Raw genomic sequence first — 12,001 nt, 5'->3', positions numbered from 1 at the left:
TTGAAAATGATGCGCGATATACGAAATTCGCTCTGCCACGGCACCGAGAAAACAAATTTTTCGGAATTTAAAGAAAAACGATGTGGTCGTGACTAATGGCCATCTACAGATCTGCAACTCCATTCAAGCCCCTAAGTACAAAAGTTAAACAAACTTTTATAACTTAATTCACCAGCTTAACTAGCACGATTGCCCTTCGTTGTGAGGTCATGCAGCCCTGGCATTGACGCAGCTGTTGCTTTCTTTATCTCTCTCTGCCAGCCCTCCTCCTTCATTCCCTAGCTTTCGAGCCATTGGCCCAGGCTGCCGTTCGCACGTTCACGGAAAATCTCCCACATCCAAGCATTCAAACGCGTACCACCGAGCGAGCAGAATTGCATCCTACTAACCTAGCGCAATGTTGTCAGAAAATACAACCGAGTAATTAGGTTAATCCATGCCCTTCCTCTATCAAGGGAAACAAAGTTCAGTCATTTAATTTTTATCTCTCTATTGCTATTTGCAACAAACACAATTGATCCTAACGTTATAAAGAGTTTTCCTCTTGGTGCATATTTACGTCATAATATACCGAACTGTAGTAGAGAATTCGCCATTTTGTGCAAGCTTAGAGCTTAACCTTAGGTCTTAACCGCATATTATCGCAACGTGGCCGACTGGCCTGTCCTACTGGCCAAGCTTTTACTTTAAAGTTACGCCTGCGCTCGCACCCGAGTAGCTGAAACTTCCATAAAAAGTGAGTTGAGTAGATTTCTTATATATAACAAGCCTTCCGAGGCAGGATCATGGGACATGTTGATTGTTATTGAGAAGTGATACAATGCGTTGAAAAATTACGTTCAAAAACTCTTGTCTAGAATTTGTACAAAATTTCCAAAAACGATTGTGTTTTTCACAATTCCTACAATTCGTTGAAGAATAGAACAGTATGCTTCACCACTTTGAGTGAGTCTTTTTTTATATATAATTTGGCACATGAGGGCATCAGAGACATCGAAAGGTATTTCCTTCAAGAAAATCACATGATGCTCATTTGTGCGCCAAGATCAATTTGCAAGCATGGAATAGAACCGAACGTAAAATTTTACGGCATTGAAAAAACTTGGCATAGAAGTACAGCTCAATTGATCGACCCTTTTCGCTACCACAGGTTTCCCGCATAAGTTCCCTGGGCCATTACTGACGACCGCGCTTTGCGTTTTTATGCAAGCTCAGCTCTCTTGACGTTTCATTTCGCCGGACGTATGCGACTGAACGTTGCAGCGCGGTGCAAGAGCCTCCCCGAACGGCCTGCGCACGGCTTTGTGATCGCGCCCAAGACTGACCATGGCATGCGGGCGCTATTCCACTGCACCGACGGCTACCAGTTGGTGGGGCCCAACGTCACCGTTTGCCAGTTCGGCAACTGGACCCACGAGGCCGTGCCTGTATGCCGAGAGAGTGAGTGTAACGATTGTCGGTGGCACCGGCAAGCTTCTTGCATGCACGCGCGGAATCAATCGCATAGCTCTGTAGTGCAAGCCGTACGCAGAAAGTCACTCACCCAGCGACATGGTTATATGCAGGTTGTGAAGAAACGAACCATGTACAACCAGTAGAAATGTTTGCGGGCCAACTGGCAAAAGGAGTTCGTCTAGGCACAACTTCCACAATTAAATGCAGTGTTAGGCGGTAAAGAACGGGTTACTGTGTACTCAGGGATAAAGAAAACAGCGTGTATGCGTGTGGTATGCGCCAAATCTTTCCCAGATTGAGCTTTAGTTGAAGTTGTTGCTGACTACAAGTGGGATTAATAGCCTTGCGGGTTCTGCCGGCAATTGCTCCGCCGTAGAGCCACTTAAATAATAAATAGTGGTCACTAGGCAGTCACATATAATCACACGTAATAGATATAATAGTCACAACTTCTGAACAGATCTTTAATAATGGCGTTCAAAGCTCGGCAACAGTCGAATATCCCTTCATCCGCAAAAACGAGAAACACTGTGTCTTTGCATCTAAGCAGCGTCCAACAGAAGAACCTTGTCTATCGCCGCCGCCGATGTGTATCCGCGACTACTCGTCTTGCAGCTCAGTTGAAGAGTGTCTCTGTGGAGACCAGTTTAGGCATAGCCGCTCACCTATCCCTATCTACGCAGCGCGGATTTTTGTTCTAAACCAATACTGGAACCTGAGCACAGTAAATTCTCAGCTCGTGTTGTATGAGGAGGAAGGTGTTGTTCATTTGAATACTCGCTGCGTTCAACTCCGGCGAGAGAGGATGCAGCATTGCGTTTCTTCTGCCCCTGCTCGCTTCTCTCAGTTGGTTTCAGTGCGTTGCGAGCGTTGGGCTCACGTCGCCAGGAGAATGGAGGTAGCAGGAATGGTAAAAACCCGAAGAGCTTCCCTCCTCCCATGGAAAAGCGCCCGGCACAACATGTTAGCGTCGGCCTCTTTACGTTCCAGCCGAGCGTCTTTACGAGGAAGGGGGAGAGTTTGTAGGGGTTTTGCTCCTGTTGATGCCACCTCTTTCGTTGCTTACGCGATTATAAGTGCGCAGCCTTGTACCCCTCAGAGAGGTAAGGCCAGGTGTGCAGCATCTAACGCCACGTTGGAGATGCGACAACCGTATTATCTTTAGAAGGTGGTTTACCGGCGGGAACTGAGCCGTTTGTTAAGCCATTCGTCCCTGACTCAGCGAGCAGTTGTCGGCAGGACTCCTTGAAAATAAGGCAAGGCTACACGCTGACGAATTTCGCTTGAGAGGGCGCCGCCAACGGGCAATAGATATCTTTAACTTACTGTCTTCGTACTTTAATGTACCCTTGCCTGGCCAGGTGAGTACGGGTGTATGAGCCCGCGATAGCCATGAGGTCATGTTGACATGCTTAGAAGACGCGAAAAAAAAAAAACACTAGCAGCACGAAAAAGTCAATCCGAAAGGCCCTAACAATGCTTAGCTATTTTTAGAGATATGTATATGTCACTAAAACGACGATTCGATCTCATTCAAGAGATGGAAACGCTTCGTTTTCAGCTTACTCTGCCTGATTATCTTTTTCGTAGACTGCTCATATTATTGAAAAACACATGCGTAAATTGGTGCAGTACGAGATTTTAAACACAATCTCTGCGAGATCTGAAAATAACTATACATAGTTATCCCCTCATTATTTGGCGCTGCAGCACACTTGTCGAAACTGCTCTGCAGAGAATATATTTGCGTCTGAAATGAGTGTTTTTGTCCGCATATCAGTCCCAAGAAATGCTATTTTGTGCGGGGAACTCTAAAATGCGTGGGTAAAAAAAAAAGGGGTGGGTGGGGGGGGGGGGGTGAACCTGTTGCTAATCTTGTTTCGCGAAATAAATTAAACATTGAGTTACTGTTCTATGTGCGGTGACCAACGCGCAAAGGCGTGGTGTTCCTTCGTTTCTGACTGCACTATTTACTTAGAAAATAACGACACAGTCTTTACCGGCTCTCGAAAGCCTCAGTAATATTGACAGCAGTGTAAAGGATGGGGGAACGGGAACAGGACAGTTGCAATTGGAATATGTAGATTCGGAGGGTATTGTCTTCGCGCGTAATAATTAATAATTAGCACAGTTGACTGCACCACACACTCATTCGCGCTTCCCATGTGCGGTCACCGCACGTCTTATGCGACAGCAAACGGCACGAGCATTCTACTCCGATAAACAAGAATCTTTCTTTTTTCTTCTTTTTTTGTGGGGGTTCGCATTGTGCTTGCGTTCCTTCGTCTCTAATAGCACTGAATGCTTCCAAGTATTCTTTTTCAATGCGAAGTCACGCCGTTGTGCTCTCTTTCCCTTCTATCTCTGTGCTTAGCGGCGTACTTAAACATAGTGCGAACCACGCCGCGAAGTCAACCTGCGACTTTGAACGTGTATGTATGTTCTCCGAAAAGGCACTAGATATAAAAATTAGTCGTCCTAGGCGATGCGGTATATTATAAGTGCAAGTATGGCACATACCAATGTCTGTAGTCTTAGCGATCGAATGTTTATTACACTATGCGACATGTTAATTTTTAACGTGCGTTCTTTTCCGGGTGTTTCGTGCAGATATGGAGTTATGTTACTTTTAAAGTATGCATGTGTTATTCCCAACTTCACATACATGAATAGAAACGTGCTGCCAGCTTTTATTCAAGCTTCTGTCTCAAATCAGATCGTCGACTGGGGGCCTCTCAGGTGCTATTGGTGCCAAGCAATCTTAAATCTTTTGTTATTGTTAGAAGAAGCAGTTCTCGATACTTCCCTTCACTTAGAAGGCTTTTGAGACGGAATTGCGCATTGAAAAACGCTTTGTGCACGCGGAGAGGAAAAGAGATAAGAGCCCTCTTTTCAGCGAGCCTCTCTGCAATTGGACGTCCTCGAAGAAAGGTCTTCTGAGTGCTCCCCCGGGAACGTTCGCGCATCCGACGGTGGTAGCAATCTGTTTCCGGTTCCACTTGCCGAGAGCTAGCTTCGCGCTGCTGGGACGCGCTGCTTCATTCAAAGCGATTGCAAAAGTGGTAAAGTGTGGAGAGATGAAGAGGAAGTCCCGCTGCAGGCTTCGATTCTCGCGGTATAAGGGTTGTTGTATGTTTTTAAGCAAATCACGTCTTTGAAATGACGGCTTATAATTCATGGTTAACTTATGGAGCGTATATAAGCGCCACGGAGTCACATTAGCAAATAAAGGATGAGGCCGTGCTTTTCTTCATTCTTTTCTGGTAACTGTTGATTCACTTCACCTTCTACAAACCGTTAAAGAGGAGGGTTTTTTATAAGCTTTTCTTCATTCTTTTCTGGTGATTGTTGATTCACTTAACCCTCCACTAACCGGACGACAACAACTTGTCACTGCAAAAGAGAAATTATAAGCTAGCGCAGCTCTAAGGATTAAATGCTAACGCCGTGAAATGATGTCGCAGAACCCCGTAAATTCCCGGAAAGGAGCTCGGTTCTTTGTGCGGTTTTTTTTTTTTTTCTTTTTTTGCACTTTTGGTCTTAGACGAAAGCATTTAGTGTTGCTGGCTTAATTCATTTCACCTGACTCCTGTGATAAACACTTCCACGAATCGCTACTCAGATAGGAACAGTTATGTGGCCTTATAGTGCAATACAAAGAGCTATGCGGGTTGGTAAGTGTTAATTCATATCAGTGACCTAGCTATCATTAAGGAAATGTTTCCTTTTTCGAGAATTTCGGGCTGTAACTTTTGGCGAAAAGGAATTTTTCGCAGATCTTCAGGGGACTTTAGGAGCTGAAATTCTCATGCTGTTTTTCCAAATTCACGGATTTGCCAATATACTACAGTGAAACGCACCAAGAAATAAAGAATCTTTAATAAACTTGTGGAAGTTTTTGCGTGCGGTGTGGAACATCACTGATTCATATAGCTACGGCGGACGGCTGTGTTTTTTCTTTTTTTTTTTTTTTTTTTTACAAGCGATGGAGGTGTGAGTGAACCATCAGTCTCATATTTTTTTTTCTCCCTGTTTGTCCTAATTTCCTCCGTACCGCGATATAAAATATATAACGATATACAGTGAGCTAGATAACGATTATTTAACCACATGGGAACAAAAATGTCCTAATAACTTAGTTTTTTTTTTTTTCTTTGAGTTACAACAAACAAAAAATGCGAGCTTTATACACCGCAAGTGCCATTATTAAAAGAAAAAAAAATGTACTGAGAACTCTACATTTCAGATAGGCTGCACACAGAGAGGAGCTGGCCGGAACAGGTGCTTTTGAGAGCTTTGAAGAGTGCATACACATAAAGGCCGCTGCAAGAAACTCTCCGTATATGTGACAATATTTAGCGTCAATATGGGCTTTAAACCAGGAACTTGTCTCCCGTTTAGCAAACATTAAGCTTCCTTTTTTTTCCCCCTTCGGTGAACTAGAAAGTATAAACTTGCGAGCTGATCAATTTTCCGGACGATTTCCGGCGTAATTTTTCCGTAGAATAAAATTTTCTTATGACGAAAGCTGTAAGACTGGCGAACACTCTTGGGAAGCACTAGAAAACAGCCACAATGCGATTCGCGTACTGCGCAGCCGCACTCTGCAAGTTGCGCAGGACCGCGCGATGCACAAACAACGGAGAGCAGCTATCAGAAGGGCATAGTGAGATGTCGGTGACTGCCGCCAGATTGAAACCGAGTTGAGCGTTCGCCATCGCCTTCTCATCTGGCGCTGACAACGCGTCTCCCCGCCATTCAATGTTTTACGAAGCAAAGCGTCTGTTCGCTCACGCTCACTAAGCCGCTAATGTACAGCATTTCTCAAAGTTTTCGAGCTCAGGGGGTTTGCTTTAAAGCCGTATATTATGACTTCATTAACAATCGTGAAAGCCTGCGAGCTAGGGATCCAGATGCTTGTTGCAATGTTACATGTGTTGGTTTGGTTGTGATTGAAATAAAAATTGATTGAAAAAATTGATTGAAGTACTAGCCACCGGAGAGGGTAGGATGAAAAATCTTCTCTTCAGCAAGTTTGGAAACTTGGGAATGCATTACGGCCAACATAGTATAGCTCAGAAGTAGACCCCCTGGGCTCTTTTGACGAAGGGTGTACATCAAGCGTGGTGTGAAATGCCAAATGGCAGCGGCAGGTTGAGTCAAAGCGTCTAATGCGAAGCGTAATAGCACGGCTGAAAATCAAGGCCAGTGCGCCGCCATGCTACTCCCACAAGCTAGGCGCCTTTCCCCTAGCCACTGAGCTTTGCAAAGATGTCTCCGCCTCACCTTTTACGCTTGGCAGTAAGCCTCAGCGACTCAGTCGAAGATTTTGCCCTCACTCGTGGCTCGTGTCGGTACGGAAAGCGGAGCACGGAAAGCGCGCAGAAAAACTGGATCACAGTGGAGGGCAGGAAAATTATCTGCTGTATCATTTGTCACTTCATGGCTTACAAACAATTTCTTTTTTTTTTTTCAGTGAATACACTTTTTGTTATCCGTAGGAGCGATGATCACTCTCAACGTAAATGCAACTTTTCACAGATGTCCTCGTTCCTTTTAGCGCAGTTTAGAACCCAACTCCCGCTATCAAGAAGCATACAGCACGATCAGAGACATGCACGGTAGAGGAAGAACAAATATACTGCGCAGGTAGGAATGTCCTCTTTCTCAGGAGAGCATCATTTTTCGATATACAGGTAGCCACTATCGGCGACGCACTTCCATCATCGGTGGACTAGCCCCTGTTTTTATTCCGGTCAATCCCGAGAATGAAGGGACAAATTTGGAGGCTATAAGCCCGGACGAGTCTTTTGCTCTCAGCGACGTTCGGAGTACAGCTCAGGAATAAATCAACCTGTCAGAACAGTTTTTGGCAAGAATTTAAATACAGGTCATGAATATATCGTTAAATTTAGGCGATAACCTGGATTACATACAATGAAATAAAAAACTAGCAAATAACAAATAAAAACAACACTCGAATACTTTTCTTGAATCATTAGGCTTGGCACGATCAGAAAACAACATAATCAATCCTAAATCTAAGCGTATACCTATACTTTTGCAGTCAACACTTTCAGTCTCCCGCAGCCTGTCGTTAAAGAATGAGGGCTGCTGTCTGCGACACCAACGCTGCATTTCATTGATGATCTCGTTGTCGCTCATGGAGTGTGTTCCCTGCCAGTCTCCCGTCTTCAAGCCCGATGACGCGGGCAGGCGAAACATCCATTCTAATTCCTGTACGATGGCACCTGGAGGAAAGAAGTGCGTAGCAACTATATCGGAAAGCGTTTGATTCCCGGGAAAGACGGGGTTCTAAGGATTTGTCAGATTATTAGCTGCATTTCTCAATTGCATCATTCAACAGAAACGCCACCACCCTGAAAAAGTGAACATACTTAACAGCTTTTGTATTATCGCGCGCAGCATCTAGACGATTGCTATCTTGTCATAACCATATTCTGTGGTCGGTCGCGTACACCTAAGAGAAAAAGCTGTGTAGCTAAGTCCGTTGTTGATCTTCTTCATTTGTTGGTTGGTTATTAAATAACACCTCGAGCAAAGAATGCGAGTAGCAGCTTTGTTAATTTCGAGGGAAAATGAGATTGAAGCGAGAAAGAAGGCATGAGAAGGGGGAAGGGAGACAGCTCTTGCGCTCTCTCGCCTGTGCACCGGGCAACGCTTCACCATGCTTCCGCGCGAAATCCGGGCGTTGCGAAATGAACGCAAGTAAATGAAAAAAAGCTACAATAAAATTAAAAGAAGTTTAATTGAAGGCGCTTTTCTCGTGGCTCATTGTGGTGAGCTGATAGAATGAACAATTAGACCACTCCGCCATGGATTTTCCTTTCCTTTTTTGCAGTTAATCCAGCGAGAAAATTGCACACGTGGAAAAGCGAGGAGAAGCAATTTTATACCGGCCTTTTCGCAACGGCCTGCCGGTCGTAAGCTTAAATTTAAATACAATACAAAAGTCTGTCCTTATTTTATAGCACATCGCTAACGTAGGCACGACCGGCGCAAAACACATGGCCCAAACAGTGTTAATGAAGGAATGTTGCTTCTTTTTAAAAAGCTACTATAATCGAGGTCATTAACTTTGGTTAATCTAACATCACAAAGCGATTATGTTTGTTAATTCTTTTGTGCCGTGCGCACTTTAACTGTGATCTTACCGAAATTGCTCAGAGCGCACAGATCGCACGTCTTAGTCGCGGTTAAGAAAAATTAATGTCTAGCACGATTGTTAATAGAAAAAAATAATGTCCCGCAGGTTCAACACAATTTCTTCTCACTTCTCGTTGCAATGCATCTTATAAAACAAACAAGGAGAGGGCTGGACCTCACTGCTAGATTCAAAAACAAATTTTAAGGTTTCTGCCTTTATCCGCAACTAACATAGAGTATATAAAGCGATATGTACGCGACTTTGTGATGTAGTGTAATGGAGTGAAGTCGAAACAGAAACAGTAGAACAGACAGGCGCTAATACTCCAGTGCAGGGACATTTAGTCATTTCTTTCACCTTCGCCTTGCTCCTTTTCACAGAGCGTCCTATGTAGATGGTCAAAGAAGAGATATATGCTAGCATGCATTCTTTATTCTTTTTTCTCTAACGGAGAAGGGCGAGGGGTGCATTTGCAGGTTACACTGCCGAAAGAGTCAACTAAAATTTACTATAGCTGAAAGCGATTCGCAGGAACTGTTTGTAAAACAACCAGACATACTTTAACACTTTATAACGTTCTTTGAGATCTGCTTCAAACACGCACGCGCCCGCGTGTGCATGTGCGCGTGCGTGCGTGCGTGCGCGTGCGTGTGTGTGTGTGTGTGTGTGTGTGTGTGTGTGTGTGTGTGTGTGTGTGTGTGTGTGTGTGTGTGTGTGTGTGTGTGTGTGTGTGTGTGTGTGTGTGTGTGTGTGTGTGTGTGTGTGTGTGTGTGTGTGTGTGTGTGTGTGTGTGTGTGTGTGTGTGTGTGTGTGTGTGTGTGTGTGTGTGTGTGTGTGTGTGTGTGTGTGTGTGTGTGTGTGTGTGTGTGTGTGTGTGTGTGTGTGTGTGTGTGTGTGTGTGTGTGTGTGTGTGTGTGTGTGTGTGTGTGTGTGTGTGTGTGTGTGTGTGTGTGTGTGTGTGTGTGTGTGTGTGTGTGTGTGTGTGTGTGTGTGTGTGTGTGTGTGTGTGTGTGTGTGTGTGTGTGTGTGTGTGTGTGTGTGTGTGTGTGTGTGTGTGTGTGTGTGTGTGTGTGTGTGTGTGTGTGTGTGTGTGTGTGTGTGTGTGTGTGTGTGTGTGTGTGTGTGTGTGTGTGTGTGTGTGTGTGTGTGTGTGTGTGTGTGTGTGTGTGTGTGTGTGTGTGTGTGTGTGTGTGTGTGTGTGTGTGTGTGTTCAGCGGACGACTGAAGGGGAAAGGGGAAGGGAAGGGGCTCATTATGATACAAGAATAAAAGAAGTCAACAATAGTCCGTGAGGCCAAGGAAAGCGTATGAGGATTCTTTCAATTTTTTTTTTTAGCTTTGCTGTTGACCGGAATTTGTAATGCAATCACTATAGAAAGAATCAAATTAAATACGAAGTAGACGAACAAACAACGCGCCACTGGTGGGAACCGATCTCACGACATCCGAATATTGCATCCGCGCTGCTCTTACTAACTGGTTACAGGCAACATTAATACTCATGAAAGTAGAAGGTTGGGCAGCCGTCGATGTAGCTTAGTCAGTAGCATCACCGGGCGCGATATTCAGAGATCGTGGGTTCGGTTCCCACGAGCGGCACGTTGCTCGCACACGGATTAAAGATGCCAACAGTCGGCGAGGCCAAGGAAAACGTAGGAGATTTATATAGATATGCAGTCATTCTACGCCAAATTGTCGAGCGTATATTTTTTATCATTATGGATTTTGTTGGAAAAGGATGGCACAGTTTTTCTACACTTAAAGATTAAAATAAACTGAATTCTTTTTTTTTTTATTTTCACGTCCTGACGGCACTTTTATTTTGTGACATAACTGGCAGAGAGTGCAGTGAGTATTTTTTGCAGCAGTACATTCGAGTTCTGAATTCACTTAAGGGTCGTATGAAGACCAAAGGATTTCTGAGATAGTCATAAGACAGCTAATTTCAATTTGCTCTTAACACAGACAATGTAGCAACCAAAAAAAAAAAAAAACACGCAAAATCAGAGCATTTCAATTTTTTGTTGAAAAATCTTCGAAGCAGACAGGCAATTTTTTTAACATACGGTAACGGTTTGCGAAAAAAAAAAGAAAGAACAGTACAAAATATTTCCGGCCAAAATTAACCGATGTTCTCACGAGGAAAAAAAAAATGCCAAGCAGCATTTCAGCGAACTACCCTTGGGGGGGGGGGGGGGAGGGGGGGGGGATCCCATGCAAAAATGTAAAATACCTTCAATTACTTTCGACCCTGTTCAATAAATTTGGAAATTTTCGAAACGACCTTAATTTTTTAATGTGAGAAATTCTTTTTTTTTTTTTTTACATTTCAGTGCTTTCGAGTGCCTCCAGCAACCACACATCAAGTTTTCAGCAGCAAAAGCTTACTTTAAGCTGTCGCTGCTAAAAACCTTAAGGCCTGTTTAACAAATAAAGCAACTTTCGGAAAGTTTTTTTTTTTTTTTTTAATGAAGAGAAAATTTCTTTAAACTTTAGTCCTTTCGAGCAGTTCATGCAGCCACACCTCTGTTTCAAGCAGCAAAAATCTACCTTTGTTCGGCAAAGCAAGAACAAGAAATAAATACTTTTAAACGCCATATATTTTGATTAGCAAATAAGGATAGTTTCGAAACAATTATTTTTAAATGCGAGAAAGTACTTATCAAAATTTCAACCTTTGCGAGCAATTCTTGCAGCCAACATGTAGTTTTTCAGCAGCAAAAAAATTCCCTTGGGTCCCAAGACAAAATGATGTAATAATGATCTTTAAAAACTTAAAACTCAGCTTAACAAATAAGATAGGTTAGGAACGGCTTTATTCGAATGCAAGAAACCACTTTTTTGTTTTAGTTTTAGTCCCTTATATCTCTTCCGGCAGCCGCATGTGGGAACCTGCGGGAAGCGTTCTAAAGGGTTCAAATTAAAAACAAAAACAAGAAGTGATTTGTAAACAGATAAAAATAATACCCTTTCGAAAAATTCCTTACTTATTTAGCAAAGTGTAAGGTTTTTCAAGCTATTTATTTAACACTTTTATTAAGATACCAAAAGTAGTTTTTTGCTGCTAAAAATCGGCATGTGCTTTTAAAAAGCACCTGAAGGAATAAAATTTAAACAAAGTTATTTAACAGAGTATACTGTGGAGCCATTTGGTCAGACATAGTTCATCAAAAAATGTAGCGTGTCCTGTCCTCGTCTCTCTAGTCCTGCCTTAACGCTAGTAATTTCTCGTATTTAAAAAAATAGGACCATTTCAGAGCTACCCTTGCTTGTTGCACAGGGTCTAATGTTTCTAAAGGTATTTATTTGAAATTTTTCCTTAGGCCACCAACGGTAGTTTTTTCCTACACAAAACTGACATTTTTTTACTTAAGATGT

General features: G+C 43.2%; 1 protein-coding gene across 1 annotated transcript in view; it reads left to right on the top strand.

Moving 5' to 3' along the window:
• The window catches only part of Hasp (Hig-anchoring scaffold protein), a 550,586-nt gene that overhangs the window by 362,984 nt on the left and 175,601 nt on the right, over positions 1-12,001 (top strand). The window contains exon 11 of the mRNA XM_084589524.1: positions 1,264-1,440. Coding sequence (XP_084445650.1) covers positions 1,264-1,440 — 177 coding nt within the window. The remainder of the gene's footprint in view (positions 1-1,263; positions 1,441-12,001) is intronic.

This window comes from Amblyomma maculatum, chromosome 1 (assembly GCF_055883805.1).
Source record: "Amblyomma maculatum isolate TAMU_Amacu chromosome 1, ASM5588380v1, whole genome shotgun sequence".
Taxonomy (NCBI): Eukaryota; Metazoa; Arthropoda; class Arachnida; order Ixodida; family Ixodidae; genus Amblyomma; species Amblyomma maculatum.
The sequence above is the reverse complement of the archived record's forward strand: the minus strand, read 5'-3'. Positions and strand labels throughout refer to the sequence as shown.